The 22763-nt window shown below is 54.1% G+C and overlaps 1 protein-coding gene across 1 annotated transcript; it reads right to left on the bottom strand.

Moving 5' to 3' along the window:
- Positions 1-477: 477 nt before the first annotated feature.
- LOC134508027 (IgGFc-binding protein-like) lies at positions 478-22372 on the bottom strand. Its single transcript, XM_063319095.1, is given in 21 exon segments — positions 478-1114; positions 3036-3322; positions 3533-3913; positions 4506-4705; positions 5316-5889; positions 6329-6921; positions 7652-8216; positions 9405-10000; positions 10421-10751; positions 11430-11746; positions 12523-13771; positions 14712-14769; positions 17866-18016; positions 18019-18055; positions 18671-18808; positions 19220-19299; positions 19302-19500; positions 19993-20123; positions 21327-21362; positions 21481-21525; positions 22251-22372. Coding segments are annotated over 20 exon segments (6018 nt in total). The 5' UTR covers positions 21518-21525; positions 22251-22372; the 3' UTR covers positions 478-1056.
- Positions 22373-22763: the final 391 nt, after the last annotated feature.

The following is a 22763-nucleotide window of genomic DNA, read 5'->3' as shown; positions in this document are numbered from 1 at the left end:
TTTGTATATATTTATGCGTATTTATTTTGTTATTTCCTTTTGACCTTATTATTAATATTTCGGTAAAGTAGTTTCGTGGGGGGGTTTTTTGGTTGGGGTTTTTTTTTTTTTTCCCCCCTAAACTCACAAATCTCTCTCTCTTCTTCCTCCCCTTGGAGCGGGAGGTGGGGGGAGACCACCCGCCGCCCCGTCATCGGCCGAGACCCAGCCCGAACCGCGACGCCTGTTTCCGCCACGGGAGACACGCCGGGGTGTTCCCTGCCGGAAAAATACGTGGATGTTTTTGCTGGGAGGCGGGGGGGAAAACCACGTTGAGGTGTTTCCCCACCGACAGGGGAAAACAGAGACGGCAATTCTTATTCCCCCCGCCCCGGCAAAAAAAAAAAAAGAAAAAAAAAAAACAAACCAAAACCAACCACAAACTCACGGCAAAAACTTCGTAAAAAGGGTTTTATTGATTTACCCGACAGCAGGGAGCGTTGTGCTGAAGACGGTGGAGGGGACTAGTGCGTTTCTGGGCTGGGGGTGGGGGGTGGGGGGTGGGAAAGGGGGGGGGTGTGGGTTAAAAAAGGCTGGGATTTGGGTCTGCCGACCTTGACTTTACGCTCGTTTTGGCTCGAGGTGTTTATCGCACTTTCCTTCAGGCCGCTCAGGTGCAGCGGGGTCCCTTTGGCTTCGCGCTCCACCTGAAGTCGATCAGGGCTTCAAAACACCCCTTTGAAAGCGCCGATTTGAGGCCACGTTAAGCGTTTGCCCCCCCCCCCCCCTTTTGTTTTTTGGTGTTTTTTTTTTTCTTTCTTCTTTTTTTCGTGCAGGCGTTTGAGGCCGCGCGACCCGCTGCCGTAGGTAGGCGTCCGTCGTAGCTCGGCGCCGGTTTTCCTTCCGCGCTTGCGAGAAACTCAACCCGAGAGGCCGATGTCGGCGCCTCTTGAGGCGCGAAAACCTCTGCCCCGTGGGGGGGCAGAGGGGGGGGGAAGTATTTACAAGAAGGTGCGCGTTGAGCCCACGCACGCGGGGGGCAGCTCTCCTCTCCCGCCGGTCCCCGCGTGGTTTCTTCTACTGCATAGGGTAGACGGGGGCTTCCGCTTCCATCCGCATGAGGTTGGAGGCGCGGCTGGAAGAGACGAAACGCGGGCAGCCGTCACGGTCGTCCCCCGCCCCCGCCAACCCCCACCAGCCCTTCCATCATCACGAGGAAGGAGAAAGTTGCGTCTTCCCCCCTCCCCAAAGGGTGGGTTGTGTTCGAGACAACCCTCTTTTTTTACGGGGCGCGTCCTCTCTCCGGGCGGGGGATTAACGCTTAAAAAGTTTCCAAGCCTTAACGGCGGCGTTGGGCTTCGTCTTCCGCGTCGCGGGCGGTGCCAAAAAACAGGCAGTTCCCTCCCCTGCGTTGTTGCAACCTGGTCCCCTCTTCCCGCGGAGGCCCCAGCAGGGGGGAAGCAAGGGTTCAATGGTTGCGGTAGGGCATGTCGGGGAGCGGGGGCAGGGAGTTAGGGGTCGGCGTGGAGGGGCCGTGCAGGACAGGCGGGGCGGGGGGCCGGAGAAGGCGGTGGAGCAAGGGCAGGCGGGCGGGTGCGGGAGGGGCAAGGTGGGCGAGCGAGCGGAAGGCGGAGATGGGATAGTCCTCGGAGGGATCGTCGTGGCCTCCGGGGGCGGTGGCTTTGGGGTTGCTCTGTGTTCAGTAAAATGGCTCCGTATTGGGGGAAAACGGCTCTAAATTGCGGGGGAAATGGCCAAGTATTCGGCAAGATCATTCTGTATTCGGCAAGATCATGCTGTGTTCGACAAGACGGCCCTGTATTCGGCAAGATCATTCCGTATTCGGCAAGATGGCCCTGTATTCGGCAAGATTATTCTATATTGGGCAAAATCGCCCTGTATTTGGCAAGATTATTCTATATTTGGCAAGATTATTCTATATTCGGCAAGATTATTCTATATTGGGCAAAATCGCCCTGTATTTGGCAAGATCATTCTATATTTGGCAAGATTATTCTATATCGGGCAAGATGGCCCTGTATTCGGCAAGATTATTCTATATTGGGCAAAATCGCCCTGTATTTGGCAAGATCATTGTATATTGGGCAAGATTATTCTATATTGGGCAAAATCGCCCTGTATTCGGCAAGATCACTCTATATTGGGCAAGGTGTCCCTGTATTCGGCAAGATCATTCTATATTCGGCAAGATTATTCTATATTGGGCAAAATCGCCCTGTATTCGGCAAGATCATTCTATATTCGGCAAGATTATTCTATATTGGGCAAAATCGCCCTGTATTCGGCAAGATCATTCTATGTTGGCCACAATGGCCCTGTATTCGGCAAGATTATTCTATATTGGGCAAAATCATCCTTTACTCGGTAAGGCCATTCTATATTGGGCAAAATCGCCCTGTATTCGGCAAGACCATTCTATATTCAGTGAAATTGATCTATATTTGTCACAACCACTCTGCATTTGCCTTTCCTCGCTGCTTCTCCTGAGGACAGACCCGAGCGGCGCAGCGAAGCAGAAAACGTCCCGCGGAGACGCTGAAGAACTGTTTTTTCAGCTCAATCTTGGCTCAGTTTCTCTTTCTCCGAAGAAAACTATCCTGGGCATCCCGGTTTGGGTTGTTTTGTACCGGATGTTCTACGTCGAAGCTAAGGGGTGTCTGCTCTTCATGCACTTCTTTCTACGGCCAGTCCGTGCTGAGGCACCAGAAACCCTCAGTTATTCAGCTAATTAATTCGGGAGGGTCAAAGAAACTAAGCCTCATCCGATTGCGGGGCTGCAGGAGCATTTGGAGCATGAGATGTGACAGCAAAGGAGGAGAAGAGCCACTTACCGGAATAATTTCCTTGGGTTTGTGTGTCAGTCGCTGTGGATGAAACCAAAGAAGATGGAGAAGTCCTTCCCGGATGCCTCCTAGCCCAACCCAGTGATGCCCCATGGAGGTTGTTCCCTACCCTCTTGCTTGCCCAGGCTTAAAAAGAAAACAAGATCAACCCATGGTTTGGGAGGCAGGGGGTGTCTTTTGGGAGTGACTCACCATCCCGCGAAATCCCTGGCTTTCCAGGCGTCGACGACCTCTGCGATGCTCTTCACAGCCCGGCCATTGGGCAGCTTCAGGTCATCGCTGGCATCGCCGTTGAAGTTGCCGCAGGGAGCGCAGAGCCGGTTGACCAAGGTGGCCCCCACGGTCACCGTCACCTCCCCGCTGGGGCTGAAGAGCACATCCAGCCCCGACGTATGGGAGATGGTGATGTTCCCCGCCGCCGCGCTCAAGGAAATGGCTTTGGAGACCGCAGCTGGAAGGCGGGTGAAAAGACCATTCACCTGCGGCAAGGAAAAATGCCAAAAATGGGTTAAAAAAAAAAAATCCCAGACTGCCCCGTAAAAAATAGTACAGCACAACGATATCGTTGGGCTTGAACGCCTACGGGCGTCTCGAGGAAGAGGAGATAAATCTGACCCAAATTGCATGTCTTAATTTAATGAATCATCTTTCTCGTCCTCAAGGGTTGCCCATGCCCTGCCCCAGCTTACCCACACCTCCATGTTGTTATTCACAGTGATAAAAGCCTCGCGGAAGAAGATGAAGATGGCCACGGCGGCCGGGACGTTGTCGTCTCGGCACTCGCTGACCTCCACCACCACCTTGAACCAGTTGGGTGACTGCTCGTTGCAAAGGGCGGCCACTTTGTAGGTGCCGCTGGCGAAGAGCCTTCCCCCGGCCCCATCGAACGTGGTCAAGGAGGCCCCCGGGGAGACCCGGCACTGGCCTTCCCGCTTGACGCACCGCTGCGCCCCGTCCTGCGTGGCGCAGACCTCCATCGGGGAGCACCGTACGTCCTCACAGACAAGTCCCCGGGATGGGTGGCAACTGCATTTCGTGGAGCAATTGCTGGAGATGATGGTCTCGCCTGCCTGGAAAGGAAAGGCTCGAAGGTTAATCCGCACGGACGCCATCTCCAAATTTGGGGGGAGTTTCCCACCTTCAAGGGGGGGAGAAATCCCAGAGAGAGAGAGAGAGAGAGAGAAAAACCCTGAGATGGATTTGGTGGAGGTTGCGCAACGCAATGAATTAATTGTCCTTTTCCCCTGGTCGATTGGAGCGAAAATGCACATTTTAGGATGTTATTAATTGCGTTATTTTGGACATCTCTCCTTAAAATGAAGTGGCAACCCAAAACCAGTCCCAGAACCAGTTGCGTTGGCCAAGTGGGACAACCATTCAAAGATGGAATCCTCAAATCCGTTGCATCATCTAGATGGGGCCACCCACTTCACTGAAGATCAAGACCCCAACCCTGTTGCATTGTCTAGATGGGACAACCCAAGTCATCGAGGATTGAGGCCACAAACCAGTGTCATCCTCTAGTTGGGACAACCCACCCCATCAAAGACTGACTCCCCAAACCAGTTGCGTCACCCAGATGGGACAACCCACCCCACAATCCTTCCTCCGCCTGATTTCCACCGAAACCACCCAAGGCCAAGCCTCGATGGCCAACCTCACCTTGAAATACCGTCCCTGGTGCACGCAGCCACACTGCTCCAGGGACACGCAAGCTTCGCCATCGAAGAGGAAGCCATCGTCGCACTGGCAGCCCTCAAAGCACGTCCAGCTGCACGGGGCCGGCACGGAGAGGCTGGAGCAGGTGAAATCGCAGGTACGGGTGCAGAGCTCGTAGTGGCTGTGGGGTGGGCAGGAGAGAGCTGGGGAGGGGGCGGAAAGGGGAGAAATAACATTATTACCCCCCCACACCAAAAAAAAAAAATCATGACTGTTTTTCCTGGATCCAATGGGGCATCCCTAGGGGTGACAGGAGACCCATGGCCAGCCGATGGGCATCCCTGATGGCTCCAAAAGGTGCTAAAACAACCGAATCTTGCTTTTAACGTCCAAGTCACAGCGTTTGCGTGTCGTGAATCACCTCGAGGCAAAGCAGAGGGACGCCCCTTTCCCATCCGTTTGACGCAAATATTGACATTTTGGAGGCGATAAGCCGGAATTTCTTTCTTCCAGGGTGTTTTTGGTGGGAAATAGGTGACTGAAGCCCCAAAATGAGCTTTTTTGGGGAGGTTTAAAAATAGTTTCCGGGCTATTTGATAGATTTTGGGGGGGGGGAAGTTAAGCAAAAGGCCGCCTCGCGTCATTCGTATGTCTTTGCGCTCCGGACAACGAAAGCAAATTTACCTCAAAAGCTGGGGGGGAGGGGGAAAAAAGCCGTGATTGCAAAATTGGAGGGTTTTTCTGGGGGAAAATGTGGCTTTGGAGGAAAATAGGAGTCGAAGCGGCTCCGTGGAGATATTCTGGAGCACTTACGGCAAAAAGTGGTCGTTCTCCAGCCGCCGATCTCTGCTCCGGCGGCTTGGCAAGCGGCGGCGTAGGCTTGGAGGCTGTGGCACAGGGCATCGCGGGCGCCGTCGGCAGCACAGACGTCGTGGAGGCAGTGGTTAAAATACTCCACCGGGCTCACCCGTGGGTGACATGGCCCGAAAGGTCCCGCCGGGTCCCGGATGAGCCCGCAGGAGTCACCGGCACTGTAGGGAGCGGCGTCGGTGGCATCGCACATGGGGCAGACCTTGCCGTTGCAGCCGTCGGTGCACGCTCCATCTTCCATTGGCATCTTCCAGGAGGCGATGAATTCCTCGGTGCTCTGCGCCAGGGACCCACTGGGCAGCTGGAAGTCGTCACTGGGGTCCCCATTGTAGTTGCCACCCAGTCCGCACACGCGGCCCCGGTAGACGTCGGGGATGGTGATGAGGAGGTAGGTGGCCACGTTGTAGAGGAGCCGGAGGCCGGCGACGGTCTGGAGGACGATGTTGTTCCCTTCTTGGCCAATCCGTAGCTTCTTGTCTTCTGTCACCAGTGGCAGCGTGTAGCGCTCCCCGTCCACCTGGGGTGGGCACGGAGGAAGGGGATGGGGCATGCACGCACGCACCGGGGGGGATATCGCACCCACGTGCGCACCGAGGGGTGGGGGCATCCCGACTTCCCAGTGGGGGAGTCTTGCGTGTGGGTGTGCGCCGAAGGATTTTTCCACGCGTGGGCGCGCCGAGGGACGGAACCATCCCAGCTCCTGGATGGCGGGGGTTTTCGCGCGCACGCGTGCATCCAAGGGATTTTATGTGCGCGTGCGCACCGAAGGGTCTTGCGCATGGGTGCGCGCTGAGGGACGGGGACGCCCTGGCTTACCCACGTGGGGATTTTGCACGCGGCGGGCCATTTTGCGTACAAAATTTTTGCGCGGGTGACCGCCCTGAGGGATTTTTGCGTGCACGCACGCGCCACAGGCTTTGCCCACCCGGATGCGGGACGTCCCCCTCCTGACTTACCATCACCTCCCACTTCCGTCCCCTCTCCATGCTGACCCTGTAGCCGTGGATGGAGACGACCACCTTCTTCATCAGGGCCACGTTGCCCCGGCCGCCCACGTCGTGCTCCAGCAGCACCGAGAAGTTGGCCAGTCGCGGTTCCGGCTTGCAGAGCCGGGCCAGGACGTAGGTGCAGGAGCCCCGGAGATCGAAGGCTCGCCCGTCGAACGTCATGTAGTGCGGGTCGCCCGACACCACCAGCCGCCCGTAGCCGGCCGGGTAGCACCCCAGCACCCCGTCCTCTACTCGACACTCTTCGTGGGCACCGCAGAAGACCTCCTCGCACTCCACCACCCCCTTGGCTTTGCAACGGCATCTCTCCCGGCACGAGGCGTAGAAATCCTTCCCTTTCTTGTAGTAGCGGCCCCGGTGCTCGCAGCCGCACTCGCCCGCCGGCACGCACTCGTCACCGCTGAGGACGAAGCCCTGGTCGCAGAAGCAGCCCTCGATGCACAGCACCGACTCGCAGCCCTCGGGGACGGCTGGACCCCGACATGTGGCCGGGCAGCTGCTCCCGCAGAGCTCGTAGTGCGAATGGCGGGGGCAGGAGGGGCCTGCAAGAAGCAGAGGAGAAAAGATGAAGCCCCCGCTTTGGATTTGCAGCCGAAAGCAGCAGGGTGAGTAATTCCCACTGTGGCTGGGGGGCAAGTGAAGGAGGAACGTGGAGGGCGGAACGGATTTATGTTGCTCTCTTGCATGAAGGGGAGAACAAATTCATCTTCAGAAACGGGTGGGAGGGGAATTTTCCCCCCCCATCCATATTTGCGTTGAAACTCGTTGTTTGGCCTCGGGGCCGCAGAGGGAGACGATCTAATAATTTTTCTGGAAGGAACGGCCAGAAATGGGGCAGGTAAATCCTATTCTTTCATCAGCCCGAAGCCTAGGGTGCAAATCTGAGCGGATCTCAAGTGGCCGAGCATCAATATCGCTCCAGAGAGCGACAGGGACTGATTTTGTCTTCCCCTTTCTTGCATCAAGGAAGAATCTGGAGGGCAACGGGGACTTATTTTGCACTGTTGCATGAAGGAAGGAACGAATTTTGCTTTGGAAATGAGTCGGAGGGAATTTCCCCGCATCTAAACTCACCATTTGCCCTCGGAGCTGCGGAGGGAGAGGATAAACTGAATGCGTTGCCAGGAGATGTTGGAAAAGGGGGAAATAAACCCAATTTTGGAAGCATTTTGTTTCCATCGGCTCTAAGTAAAGCCAAGAGTGGGCGGTTGGGCTCCAAACCTTATTTTTGCGGCCGAGCGCAGGGGAAAATCCCTTTCTGGCCCCACTCACCGCAGAAGGACGGCGTCCTCCATGGCTCCACGCCGATGCCATGGCTCTGGCACTCCGTCACGTAGGCGGCGATGGCTTTGCACAAGGTGGCCCGGTGGCCTTTGTAGTGGCAGGCATCAAAGGCGCAATCCTCGAGGAAGGGTGTGGGATCGATGGCACGATGGCAAGCCCGGAAGGGCCCCCCAGCTCTGGCGATCACCCCGCAATAGCCGTCACCGCGGTAGGGCTTTTTCTGCTCCTCGTTGCACACCGGGCAATCCCCCACGCAACCGGCGGAGCAGCCGGGGACGTCTCCCACCTTCCAGCTATTGGCCAGCTGGATTTCATCCGCGGCCCGTTTGCCGTCGCGGGTGATGAAGTCATCGTCGGGGTCGCGGTTGGCGTTGCCGCAGAGGCCGCAGACGGCGCCGGCGTAGGCGTCAGGGAGGATGACGCGGGCGTAGCTGTACCAGTCGAAGCTCACCCGCAAGCCGAAGGCGGTGCGGACGAAGCCGTGGACGCCGCTGCGGTAGAGCTCGAACTGGCCCTGCTGGGTGAACGGGAGCTCCACGAAGGCACCGTTGACCTGGGGGAGGTGGCGTCGGAGGGTCAGGGGTGGCATCGGGGCGGCAAACGGCTCACGCAAAACGCTCGCGATCGGGGCGTTTTTGCAAAAGCTTTTGCGCGGGGAGGATTTCCGGGCAAATTCAAATCAGTCAAGTTTGGGGCGTTTTTGGTAAACGCTTGGCACGAGGAGAATTTCCAGGGGGGAAAAATGCAAATTCCTTGAGATTTGGGTGTTTCTAAAAAACCAAGAAGGATTCCCGGGCAAACACAAGCTACTCAAGATTTGGGCGTTTCTGCAAAACCAATGAAAATCGCTTGAGATCGGGGCATTTTTGCAAAAATCATTTGCATGGGGAGGATTTCCGGGCAAATTCAAATCAGCCAAGTTCGGTGCGGTTTTGGTAAATTCTTTGCGTGAGGAGAATTTCGGGAAAAATTACAAATTCCTTGAGTTTTGAGTGTTTCTAAAAACCCAGCAAGTATCTCCAGGCAAACGCAAACTGCTCAAGATTCAGGGGATTTTGCAAAATGCTTTGCACCGAGGGGACTTTATGGTCAAATGCAAATCGCTGGAGATTTGGGGCGTTGCACGAAACGTTTGGCAGGGGAAGGATTTCCAGGCAAATGCAAATTGCTCAAGACTTGGGTGTTTCTGCAAAAATCCTTTCGCATGAGGAGGACTTCCAGACATAGGGTTCTATATTCAGTGGAAAATATTATCATTCGGCGAGGGAAAATAAAGGAAAAGTGGTGGCTGACCCTTTTGTGCAACGCTTGGGCTAAAACCAGGCGGGAATCGAACTTTTCCCAAATGAATTGAGTCAGTTTGCAGCTGGCGGGGAGAAAGGAAATACAAACTTAATAAGCTTTTGATTGTGGAAGTCTTTTTGCCATTATTCATGGCTATTTTTCCACTCGCTCGGTTTGCCAGAGCGAAAATCGGCTGTTTCCAGCACACCATAAACAAGTCGTAGGGGTTTTTTTTTTCTTTTTTTTTTTTTTTTTTTTAATATGAACTTCTTTAAGAGCTTAAAAATAAGGCGTTTAAATCCAAACCAGCTGCTCGGGGCTCCCTCTGGAGACGGCAGGCAGAAATTGATGCTTCTGTGGAAGCGTGGGTGAGTCAAAAATAGGGGGATTTGGGGGGGAAACATAGCAAATAAGCAGTTTAGAGGAAGGTCGCATGAGGTCCTTGGTGGCCGCCTACCTTGACCTTGCCCGGATGCTCCTGGCTCATGCTGATGACGTTGCCGTAGACCTCCAACGTGACGGTTTTGGTGAAGGACACGGCTTTGCTGCCCCGGTTGTTGTTCTCCACCTTGACGGTGAAGGGGACCAGTTTGGGGTCCTGGGCGCAGAGGGCTGCGAACTGGTAGATGCAGGTGCCTTGGAAGTCATACCTCAACCCGTCGAAGGTGGTGTAGTGAGGATCGCCCGTCCCGATGCAGGTGAAGTAGTTGTTCGCCTGGCAGCTGGGGACGCCGTTGACCGTGACGCATTTCTCGTGGGCTTTGCACCCAGCCTTCTTGCAAGCCACCTTGCCCCCCGCCTCGCATCGGCACCGACTTTGGCAGCTCCCGTCCTCCCAAAACTCCTCCCGGACCTTGTAGGAGCGACCGTTGTGGAGACAACCGCAGGCCTCCACCGGGACGCACGCATCGTCGTGGAGGACGAAGCCCTCGTTGCACTGGCAGCTGGCCCCGCACGGCTGGTCGCAGGACGCGGGGGCTTTGGGGTCGGCGCAGGTGGCAGGGCACGCCGTCCCACAGGCCTCAAAGTGGCTGTTTTTGGGGCATCTCTGAGCTGTGGGGATGATATTTGAGAAAATCTCAAAAAAAAAATAAAAATAATAGAGGGCAACACAAGGGAGGAGCTAAGCACTTTCCCTAGAGGGACATCGGGCTCCTACGTTGGCTTGGTTGATACCTACAAGTGACTTGGAGTCCCTGAGACACCCCGTAGGGGTGGCCCTCAAGAAAACCCCTGCGTAATTCTGTGTGTTACGGACGCCTGAAGTCAGGTAAAGTGCATTTTGGGGTGGTTTGGCATGAAAAGAGCAACACAATCCTTCTCCGATGCAGGAGATGGTTGGTTAAGTTGATGCCTACAAGCGTCAACTTGGTGGGGTGAGCAACACCACTTAGGCACTCGCTGCCAGGTCCCCATGGAGATTCTCTTCTTTTTCTCCCAAAAAGCTCGGTTCCCCCCCCAGTCTGAGCTCACCACATCCCGCTGTGTCCTGCAGCGTCTCCTGGTCTCCACAATCATCCTGGCAGGAGGGATCTCGCCAGCTCTCAGCCCAATCCTCCACGCTGGCAGCCCGAGTGCCATCAGCAAGCGTCGCCTCGTCCTCGGTGTCCTCGTTGAAGTTGCCGCAGAGTCCACAGGTGGCCCCGAAATAGCTGCTGGGCACGGCCACCATTATGGCCCAGTCGTCATCGTAGGTCACCTGCAGCCCAAAGTCCGTTTGCAGGATGGTCCGACCTTCGTTTTGGAAGATCTGGATCTTCCCCGCTTCCAGGGTGGCCGGTAGGCTGGTGAGTTTGTTGTTGACCTCGGGGGAAAGGAGAAGAAGGAGGATTAAATCTCAGCCCCCACAAAGCACATAGATACAATCAGAAAGAGGAACTTCTTTCAGGAAGAAGCAAATTATCAGCAGAAACCGGCAATTTTGCCCCACGTCCCGTAGATGGGCCACAGGCTTTAGCAGGAGAAGATCCAAACCCAAATGCGTCATGGGACGACCATCTCCTTCAACTCCTCAGCGTAAAAATCTCAGCTATATGAAGACCACTGAACTGCACGGCTGGGAGAAACCACATCTAACCTGGTAAAACAGACTTACGTCTCACCTAGACTCCTTTTTTTTTTTTTTTTTTTTTGGCGGGGGTTAGATCTCCATGGTTGGTGGACCCCATGGATAAAGCTGACCTCACGGTAGAGTTGCAGCCTTAAAACAACCTTTTTCTTGAGGCTAACCAAAAAATGAGCATACTTTAGTTGGAGGCACCTCTGAGGACATCTCGAGTCCGGTACAAAACACTCTCCCCTTTGCCATGTCTTGATCTGTTATGCAAAAATTACCCAATATTCCATGGTTTCGGTGGTTCTCCTCCTTTATTTTTTATTTATTTTTTTATTTTTTATTTCAACCTCGCCTGCTACAACGTTTTATCCTCTTCCACAAAACGCTTTATCCCGAATAACGCTGCCGCGACCTGGAAGAACCCACCTGGATTTTACCTTCCTCTCCTTTGTGGATGGAGATGTTGTAGCCGTACGCGTAGACGTTGGTCAACCGCTCCGTGAAATCGCCTTCGCTCTTCTTCTCCTCCACCACGAAAGGCACCAGGGTGGGATCGTTGCCGCAATACTTGGCAACGGTGTAGGTGCAGCCGCCCCGGATGTCCACGGTCATCCCGTCGAAGGTGTGGTACTGCGGGGACTGCGACCCCATGCAGGTGCCCATGTAGTCGTGCACGCACACGGCCTCCCCCTTCTCCAGCTTGCACGTCTCCTTCGCCCGGCATTTCACGAGCCGGCAGGGATCTGGAAGAAATCGTGCAGGATTATTTGGGGGGAGGCGACTTTGCTGGCAGATGTGGCCTCGGGGACAGTGCCAGCGTCACCGTGAACGGTCAACTGGCACTTCCAGATCTCCACGGGATTAAAGCAGGGATTTATCCCAGACGGGTTTAACCACCGCAAGCTTAGACTTGACCGTCGGGCTTGGTTGCTTGAGGTTCCTTTCATTGATTGCTTAATTACGGATTGATTATTTATAGATTATTTATAGATAAGAATTTATCCCGGGTAGGTTTAGCCACATTAAGCTTAGATTTGACCATCTGAGTTGATCGCTTGAGGCTCCTTTCAATGATTGCTTAATTACGGATTGATTATTTATAGGCAATACATTTATAGGCGATATATTTATTTATAGGCGATATATTTATTTATAGGTGATATATCTATAGGTGATATATCCTCTCCTAAGGTGGGCCAAAGCCATGTTGGGTGAATTTACCCCCTTTTAGACCTGCCTGTCCTCGTGCTACAAGAGAGAAAAGCTGAGTTTCAGCTCAAACCAGTTAATTTTAGATACTTTTCTCGACGCGAGCTCAGCTTTCCGTCGTCTGTGAGAGCGGAAAAGGGGATGGTTAGAGACCCCCGGCTCGGAGGGCAAAATTTTGACCCCAAAAAACGTGTGGTTTTGCCTCGCATCGCAACCGCGCTTTCGAGAGGGGGGCAGGAGGGAAGCAAAAAGGGGGTGAGGGGAGCTGGAGGTGGCCGTGGGGAGCTGGAGGTGGCCATGGGGCACTCACCACTGTCACAAACGGCCGGTGACCCGTAGGCTTTTTGCTCCCGGATCCCCACGCTGAGCAACCCGAAGGGGGACGTCTTGTGCTCTACCATATGGACGGTGAATTGACTACCCAACCTTTGCCCGGCCCAGGAGTAATCGGTCCCCGGGACCGGTTTCCACGCGACGTTTCTCAACGGCATTTTGTTGAGCATCATTCCCGATGTCTCCGAGGTCTTGGCGATCAACAGGGCATAATTATCGTAACCCTCCAGGGCAAAGATGTTGTAGGAGTGGCAGTAGCTGGAGACATCTGGGATGGTCATAAAAAAGGGGTCATAAGAGATGGCGTCTTTAATACCTCCATCGGCAAAAAAAATGACCTGGATGCCAGCGTTGGCAGAGAGGTACAAGGTGTTTAAGGCTTGGAGTCCGTAGAGCGTTGACCGGCTGGGCCGTAGCTCCCGAACGGTCTTGGTGACCCCGTGTTGAGACTCCACGCGCGTGGGCTGGGAAGTGGAGACGTAGACAATATCCGATTGAGTCTCAAAAGGTAACGGTGGGACGATGAAAGTGGTGCCCCAGCTGGAAACGGGCTGGAGCTGCTCCACCAAATGGTCGCAGTGGGTGAATCTGGCCAAGCAAGTGTGGCCGGTGAAGACGGCCACAGGTTTCTGCGCCACAATCCTTGTGCCGGACATATCAGACGGGCTTTGGAGCTGGACTGCTTGGAAGGTCTCCAGTCTGATGGGGAGCACTGAGCCCCGGGGGTAGGACTGGCCTTGGTAGGTCACCGTGGCTTTGAGGTGCACATCAACCGTGGTAGGCTCATCCCAGGCGGCCACCACGAACTCGCCGTAGCGGTCAGTGCCCACGTTGGGCGTCACCACGTGGTACTCCGTGCCCCAACTGTGCACTGGGTACACCACGGCTGAGTCAACCGAGGTGGGCTTCTCGTTGACCATCACCAAGGAGATGGCATTGTTGGCCCTCACCACCACGGTGTTGTCGAAGGTTTTGCTCCCCACCATCTCCGCCTGGGGCGGGATCTTCACCAGGATGGTTTGGCCCGTGGTCGCCTGCACCGTCATCCTCAAGCCCGGCTTCTTCATGGAGATGGTGACGGACGTGAAGGGCGAATAACCCGTGATCAGCAGCTTGAAGTCGCTGTTGAGGGTCTGCTGCAACCCGTTTTGCATGAAGGCCACCACGAACTCTTCCCCCAGGTGATGCGGAGCCGCCGCGGCAAACCCCAAGGAAGTAAAAAACCCCTGGAAAAGACCGAGGAAGAGGAGAATTCACCATCAGCGCCTTCATCGGCCGTAAGGTCAGTCTGGCAACCCCCGCTGGGGTCAAAGCTCACGTTTGGGCTTGAGGTGGCGCCTCAGTCGATCTTAATTTAATTGGGCGGACACGGAATAGGGGTTGGGTGGACTGTTGCTTTGGTGGGATATAGTTTTGGAGAAATAAACATTTAAATTAACATTGATTTGGTAGGCATTTGGCTCGACGAACGTCTGATTCGACGGGCTTTCGATTCGACGGCTGTTTATTTGATTGGCTTTTGATGGACTTTTGATTTCTTTTGACGGCTCTTTGATCTCTCCAACTTATCAAGTTGGAGAAATCAAGGTCTGTCAATTTGGCCAGATGCTGAACTGAAGACGTGCTTTTGAAGGAATCGAAATTTGGAAGTCTATCGATTTAAAGAAACGGCAATTCGAAGAAAAAGCAATTAATTCCCCAGCGGGGGGAAAAAAAAAGATAAGGGATTTTGGTGGGTTTTGTGCCAGATGGAGGAATTTGAAGGGGAAAACTCGGATTTATTTATTTATTTATTTATTTTTTTAGGGGGCCCCTTTCACCTCCGAAAGGCCACAGGGGTGGAAAGGTGGCCAGCCACGCCCAGAGATGATGCTGAAGGACCATGGCCGGCGCCGGGTGAAAATTGCCCTGTTTTCAACTAATCCTCCCCAAAAATATATCTCAGGTGGGGGCTTTGCCTCTTGGTTTCCCCCTCTACGTATCATGGAAAGGGGGGGGGAATTTTGTCTCTTCCCCATCATTGCGTGGGATGGGGGGTGGAAACGTGGCGGTTTTGGACTGGGAAAAAACCTAATTTTTAAGTAATTCACATTTTTTTTTTTAATTTTTTTTTTTTAGGGGGATTTTACGGGTTATGATGCGTTTCTCCACCCTGTTTGAACTTACCCCATAACGCGATGGTCCAAACCCGCAGCGACGCAGCAGCTTTCCCCCCTCCCTCCATCATCCTTTGGCTGCAGAAGGTAAAAAAAATGATCAAATTCTCTGATTTTTATTTTTTTTTTAATTGCACTCAAGTTTGCCCGTGGCCCAAAGCTGAGGTTTATTGCGCTTGCCCCCAAAATTCATCTTTTTATTGCAGTTGGACTCATACACATCCCCCAAAATCTGGTTATTTTTTTTATTTTCCACAAAATAAGTGTTGGGTGCATTTGCCCCAAAACTCCATTTCTTTTGCCCCCAAAATCTGGGGGTTTTCACTCGCGTGCATCACAAAAGTTGCTATTTTATTGCACTTATGCCAAAAATCTATATTTTATTGCGCTTGCACGTGCACCTGACCCCAAAATCTGCTTTTTGGGGGGGCATTTTCTCCCCTTCCCCCTAATTTTTACAAAATTCGAGCCCCCATCTCAACATATTTCCTTTTTTCCCCCTTTTCCCCTTTTCCCCCTTCCCCCCTTCCATTTTCGTCTTTTTTCCTTTTTACCCTTTCTTCTCTTTTCCTCTTTTTCCCTTCTTCTGCTTTTTTCCCCATTTCCCTCTCTTATTTTGCTCCATTTTTCCCCTTTTCTCCCCCACTTTTCCCCCTTTTTCCCCCCTTTTCTCCCCCCTTTTTCCCCTTTTCTCCCCCCTTTTTCCCGCTTTTCTCCCTCCCTTTTTCCCCCTTTTCTCCCTCCCTTTTTCCCCCTTTTCTCCCCCCCTTTTTCCCCCTTTTCTCCCCCCCTTTCCCCCTTTTCTCCCCCCTTTTTCCCTTTTCTCCCCCCTTTTTCCCCTTTTCTCCCCCCTTTTTCCCCTTTTCTCCCCCCCTTTTCCCCTTTTCTCCCCCCCTTTTCCCCCTTTTCTCCCCCCCTTTTCCCCTTTTCTCCCTCCCTTTTTTTTCCTTTTCTCCCCCACTTTTCCCCCTTTTTCCCCCCTTTTCTCCCCCTTTTTTCCCCTTTTCTCCTCCCTTTTTTCCCTTTTCTCCCCCACTTTTCCCCCTTTTCCCCCCTTTTCTCCCCCTTTTCCCCCCTTTCTCCCCCCTTTTTTCCCCTTTTCTCCCCCCTTTTTTCCCCCTTTTCTCCCCCCTTTTTCCCCCTTTTCTCCCCCCTTTTTCCCCCTTTTCTCCCCCCTTTTTCCCCCTTTTTCCCCCTTTTCTCCTCCCCTTTCCCCTTTTCTCCCCCCCTTTTTCCCCGTTTTCTCCCCCCCTTTTTCCCCCTTTTCTCCCCCCTTTTTTCCCCTTTTCTCCTTCTCCCCCCCAAAAAAAATCCCCTCAGAAACAGTCAAATTCATCTGCTATCAGGAACAAACCCAGGGGCTGGGGGGGGAAATATCTGAGGAATTTCCAGATATTTTCATATTTTGAGCTCTTTTCTGCCAAAAAAATGACATTTAGTTATATATGGTTTTAACCTTACCTCCCTCTGGTTTTTATCCGGCCCCAAAAAGCTCTGTTTTATCCTCAAATCCTTGATGCAAATACTGAGAGCGACCCTGGGGCAGCCGGGTTCCTGCTCCTCCTTTTATTATTTTTTGCAGGAAAATGGAAAAAACAACAACAACAAAAAAAAAGACAAATACAGACGACCCAGGGGACCGACCCACCCAGAGCTTTTAACATCATTTTTGGCGAGAAGAAAAGGTGAATCCGGGGGAAAACCAACAGCGTGTTTTGATTAAAGCCAGGCCGGGGTTGATGCAAATGTCAAAAAAAAAAAAAAAAAAAAAAAAAAAGGGCTGAATTACTAAATAGGGATTTATTTTTTAATGTTTTTTTTTAATTGTCGGTGAGGTTGAAACCTGCCCCAAAATTACAAGCGAGGGGGGGAGGCGGGAAGGGGGGGGGGGACAAAATGGGTGGGGATTTTGTGTGTGTGTGTGTGTGAAATGGGCCAAAAAGGTGCAAAAAAAAAAAAAAAAAGAAAAAGCCAGAGCGGAGGAGAGGAGAGTGGTTTTTTTCCCAAAAAAAAAAAAAAAATCCCTTTTAGGGGGATGACAAACAGGGACAAAGGGGGGGGGGGGGGGGGGGGGGGGGGGGTGCGAAGTTGTGTGGTGTGTCGGAGCGTGTCGCGGGGGCGCTTTTGGGGGTGTTTTGTGCCAAGTTGTGCGCGGTGTGTCGTGTCGCGGGTGCAATATTTCGGGCGCACGTGCGACGAGTTGTGTGCTCTGTGTTGTGTGTGGGGGGGGTGTTGCGTGTGGGAGGGTGTCAGAGGGTGTTGCGGGTGCGACGTTTTGGGGTGAGGGGGCGGGGGGGGGGGGGCCCGTGGTGAGTTGCGGTGCGCGGCGTGTGGGCTGGGTGGGTCGCGTCACGCCATGTTTTGCAGGTGGTTTCGTGCAAAGTTGGGCGTTGCGCGCTGCGGTTGTGGGGGGGGTTGTTGGGGGGTGTGAGGCATGGTGTGGGTGTGACATCTTAGGGGCACTGAATTTGGGGTGGATCCAGCCCAAAAGGCCCCAAAATCCCGCGGCGGCGCGTGAGTGATGACGACGACGACAATGACAACGACAACGATGAACGACACGGGAGCCACTGCGGTTCGGCTGCCACTTTATTGCTCCAGTTGACGTTGACGTGTCCTTGACCTTCACCTACACCAGTGGCACGTGGACGACAGGGACGACGGGGATGGTGGGGATGATGGGGACAATGGGGTGAGGGGGATGACAGGGACGATGCAGATGACAGGGGTGACGGGGACAAGGGGGGATGGTGAGGACAACGGGGAAGATGGGGACAACGGGGACAATGGAATGACAGGGATGATGGGGACCGTGGGGTCAACGGGCATGACAGGGACAACGTGGATGACGGGGTAGATGGGGACAACAGGGACGATGGGGATGACGGGGACCATGGGGACAGCATGGATGACGGGGTGAGGAGGACAATGGAGAAGACGGGAACGAAGGGGATAACGGGGACAGCGGGGACGATGGGGACAGCTGGGAAGATGGAGATGGTGGGAACATCTGGGACGACGGGGAAGATGGGCACGACGGGGACATTCCCTCTGCCCCAGACAACTTCATTTACCTACGGGAAGAAACCAAGAACTCAAGAGGAGGAACCCGTTGCCCAATTCTCCTTTTTTTCCTCTGTTTCCACCCCAACCCTTCAACTTACAACCAGCAGCTTTTGCCGTCGGCCACCTTGGGGACCTCGGTGGGGACGCCTGTCACCTTAAAGTCATCCACCTGGAAGACCCAACGCCCAGGGACGTTGACGTTGGAGGTTTGGGTGATGTTGATGATGGCGTCGGTCTGGGAGCCGGGATGTTGTAGAAGTTGGTGTCGTCTCCGCTGTTGAAGCCGGCCTGAAAACAAGGTGAAAACGGCGAATTTGGAGACTTAATGCCACTCGTGGGGTGGGACAACCTTCTACTGGTGGTGGCCCTGAAATACCTCATGGGCCGGCTTCTGGGCTTCGGTGAAGCTGGTGGTGGCCTCCAAAAACGTTATGGGCCAAATTCCCTACCTTCGATGTTGGTGTCACCAAAAAATGTTGTGGGCCAACCTGCAACCTTCATCGTTGGGCCATCCTCCAACCTTCACCGTCATTGTCCCCAGGAGATGGCACGGAACAACTTTCTACCTTGAGCCAACCTGGTGATGTCCCCAAAAAACTTTGCGGGCCACCATCCTACCATTGCCATTGTTGTCCCCCTCCCAATGGTACAGGCCATCTTCCAGTCTTGGATGAACCTGGCCTTGTCCCCAAAAAACTGTTATGGGCCAACCTGTCTTCTCCAAAAAATAATTATGGCCAAAGTTCTACCTTCAGTGTGGTTTTCCCCAAAAATATCGTGGGCAAAGTCCTACCTTTGGCAAACTGGCGTTGTCCCCATAAAAACCATTACTGGTCAACCTCCTCCCCAGTTCCTCGGCTCCCTCACCCCATTGCCCTCAGCTTTTTCTTCAGCTCCACCTACGTGGGCCGGGGTCCCACCAAGACCTGTTTCAGCGTCACCATCGCTGGCCGCCCCCGTGGTCCACTGGATGTCCCAGTAGTTGAGGATGATGAAGGACGTCTTGGTGTCGGTGGTCAGGGCGGCTTGGAAGGTGTTGCCCTGCCAAAAGGAAGGGGGAGATGACACCACCCGTGGTGGGACAAGCAGGGCTGGGTGGGATTTAGCCCTGAGGGCTCCACGCAGGGGGTAGACACTGTGGGCACCTTGGTCAAGCATGGCCCATGGGCTGGCTTTTTGGTGTCTACCTTCAGATGGTGACTTTTGGTGGTCTACCACAGCTTCCTTCTCTGCACGAGGTGGCCAGAGGGACACAAATGGGTCTTGAAGGCCAAGAATGGAATGGGAAGGCCACAAATAGGTCGTGAAGGCCACATATGGAACGTGAAGGCCAAGGAAGAGGTCACAAAGACCAACAAATGGGTCGCAAAGACCAACAAATGGAATGTAAGTCCAACAGGTGGGTCAATAAGGCCAATACGTGGGTCATGAGGCCAACATGTGGGTCCTTACCTTGTTGGTGGTCGAGCCGTAGTAGGCCACGTGGTCCCAGGTGGCCACAAAAGCCCATGTGGCGGTGAAGGGGATCTTGGGAAGTATTGGTTGATGTCCTCAGTGATGCGTGCCAGCAGCGTGGGGTCAGTGGTCTCTCGGTAGAAGATGTCCCCTCCGTTCACGTTGTCCACGTCCGCCCAGTACGGGGCCACGAAGGGGCGTCCGTCAGCCAGGGGGAAGGGGTCGGGGGTGTACTGGTTGACCCGGGTGTCAAAGGAGATCACACCGTTGTTGTTCACCTGCAAGAGACGTCAGGTCAACCCCCACGTGGTGGCAACCACAGCTTGGAGTCCTACCACAGGGTCAACCCCTTGACGTGGTCGTGGTACCCCTGGAGAGGGACACGGGGGGGGTCTTTCCCCCCGACTTCTGTATCTCTGCACCCACGTTTAGGCCGTTATTGCACCTACAGCTCTAGCAGAAAGAGCGGGGGGTGATGGGATATAACACCCTAAACATGGCCACGGACCTCCCAAGGGTAGAGATCTCCCCCCAGGACCCCACCACCCACAGGAGGATGCTTTGATGCACCAGAAAAAAAAAAAAAACAAAACAAAAAACCCCAAACCTTCAGATTAAGGCAACCAGGCCCATCCCATGGATGGAGAGATTTTTGTTGGGGAAGAAGTGACAAAATGGACTGGGAAAGGGACCAAAAAAAAAAGGGGGGGGGGGGGGAATGGAAAAATGGAGAGAAATGAAACGAAGATGTGGGATTTTGGCTCACGTACGTAAAGGGCTTGGTACTTTTTGCCGTAGAAGGTGAAGGGCACGGCAAGGGAGAGCTTCTTCGACGTCCCGTCGTCAAGTTTGGGGTTCTTTTGGTCGCGCTGGGCCAGTCCGTAGGGGTAGAGCAACGATGCTGCGGGAAGACGAAGGTTGAGGGCCCTCCCCCCAAACCCCTCCCAAACTCATACATTTTTGGGGATTCCTGATTCGAAATTGGGGGGGGGGGGGGGGTGTCACCTAAAAATGGGGTTGACTTCTCCTGGTTGCCCAACGGTTGGGGTGAAACCAGGGCTGAAGCGAATTGCCCGGGGTACGTGCAGATGTCATCGAACCATGGAATGGGTTGGGTTGGAAGGAACCTTGAAGCCCACCCAGTCCCACCTCCCTGCCCTGGGCAGGGACACCTCCCACCGGCCCAGGTTGCTCCAAGCCCCGTCCAACCTGGCCTTGAACCCCTCCGGGGATGGGGCAGCCCCAGCTTCTCTGGGCAACCTGGGCCAGGGGCTCACCGCCCTCACAGCCAAGAATTTCTGCCGGAGATCTCATCTCAATCTCTTCAAACCGTCCCCTTCGTCCTATCGCTGTTCTCCTTGACCAAGAGTCCCTCCCCGGCTTTCCTGTAGGCCCAGTTAGGCACTGGAAGGGGCTCCAAGGTCTCTCCGGAGTCTCCTCCGGGTTGAACTCCCCACCCCCCCCCAACTCTCTCAGCCTGTCCTCACGGCAGAGGGGCTCCAGCCCCCGGATCATCTCCGTGGCCTCCTCTGGCCCCGCTCCAACAGGTCCATGTCCTTCTGCTGGCCCCGGAGCTGGAGGCGGCGCTGCAGGGGGATCTCCCCGGAGCGGAACAGAGGGGCAGAATCCCCTCCCTCCACCCCGCTGGGGACGCAGCCCAAGTTGCCGGTGGCTTCCTGGGCTACCGGCGTACCGTTGCCGGCTTGTGGTGTTGAGCTTCTCATCCACCAACAAGTCCTTCTCCTCCATCCTCCCCATCCTCCACGAACCACCACCATCCTCGCGTCCTTCTCCTCAGGGCTGCTCTCAGCCCCTTCTCTGCCCGGCCGGGGTTTGTGCTTGGGATGGCCCCAACCCACGTGCGGGACCCTTGCGCTTGGCCATGAGGAACCTCAAGTTCATCGAGAACTTCACGAGGTTGACACGGGTCCGCCCCGCCAGCCTGTCCAGCTCCCTCTGGATGGCATTTGAGGGCAAAGAGCGCGAAGCTAAAATATCTGATTTCCACATAACCTCCGCTCCCTTCCCCGCTTCCCACCACGAAAGCGGAAACAACCCCGGTTTTGGGTGGAAATACCTTCCCTTCAGGCAAAAAAAACCCTACCTTTTTCTTGCGCCGGTTGCACGTCCGTCACAGCTCCTGGGGAAGAGACGGAGATATTGACCCGGGAGAAACCACCGCCCGCGGTTTTTCCGTCAGAAGACGATCGCGTCTTTTTTTTTTTTTGTCTTTTTTTTTTTTTTTTTTGTGAACCTACCCAACGTCAGGAGCAGGAAAGCGAAGGAGGGCTTCATCCCGGCTCCTGCAAAATCGTAAAAATCTGTAAAAATTAAAAAAAAAAAAACAAAAACCAAAAAAAAAAACCCAACAACAAACTGATGAAGCGGCCCAAGGATGCTCCGGAGGTGAAAGGTTTCTCGTTAAAATACCCCAGGCCAGGCTCTTTTCGCGGCATTTTTTTACCCCGTGATGTGGAGGGGGGAGCGTGGGGGTGGATTATTTTGGCTGATTTTTTTAAAAGAATCGCGCGGCTAGGAAAGTTTCGGGGGGGGGGGGGGTTTAGTTTGGGGCCGAGAGTTAAGAAAAATCGGAATTTTAACCTTTTTAACTCGTCCCTTTTTTTTTTTTTTTAATTTTTCCCCCACCCACCCCCCGGACCTGGGGTCCCGCCTGCGGGAATCACCCTGTGGAGAAAAACTAAGCATAAATTGGAGGGATTTGGGGGCGGGGGGGGAATAAAAAACCACCATTTAGGTGTTTTCCCAGCTGGGAAAAGAGAAACTGAGGCAGGGTGGAGGATGCGCCGCGGAAGGGCGCATTGGGGGAGCCGATTGGGAACGGGAAAAAAATAAAAAAAATTAAAAAACAATAAAAAAATCCTTCTTTTTGCAGCGAACCGGCTGCTTTTTTTTTTTTCGGGAGCTTTTCCCCTCGTTCCCGGCCGTTTTTTAAGCCGTTTTGAGGAGAGCGGCCGCCCGAGGGAGCGGTGGGTGCCCGCCGCGGAGATGAAGCCCTTTATCCCGATACCTCGCCGCGTCCCGCTTCCACCGCAAAAAAAACCCAAAAAAAACCCAAAAAAAACCCAAAACAACGGGATTTCTGTCGCATCCTGCCCCTTCTTTTAACGCGCAGCCCTCCCGGCCCCCCCCTTCCCCCGCCGCGAGAAAAAAAAATAAATAAAAATAACTAAACAAAAAAAAAAGAAAATCCCGTAAACGGCGCGGAACCCGCCAACTTTCTGCCCATCAAGGCAGCGCGGAGCCGCGTTTCCCTCCCCCCCCCCCCCACCCCCCCCCAACTTCTCCACCCCCCCCACCCCCCCCCCCAACTTCTCCACCCCCCCCCAACTTCTCCCCCCCCCACCGGCGTCTCCCCAGAGGTCGGTTTTGGGAGGGCGGGAGGCATTTGGGCTCCTCCGGCTGTTTTCGGGCTCGGAGGTGAAATTTTTTTTTTTATTATTATTATTATTTTATTTTTTTTTATTTTTTTTGGCAAGGGGACGGGACAGATGCGGGGGCGGGGCTTGAAGGTCTCGGGAAT

The sequence above is a fragment of the Chroicocephalus ridibundus genome, chromosome 30, assembly GCF_963924245.1.
Source record: "Chroicocephalus ridibundus chromosome 30, bChrRid1.1, whole genome shotgun sequence".
In the NCBI taxonomy this organism is placed as follows: Eukaryota; Metazoa; Chordata; class Aves; order Charadriiformes; family Laridae; genus Chroicocephalus; species Chroicocephalus ridibundus.
This window is presented reverse-complemented; position numbering and strand designations above follow the sequence as displayed.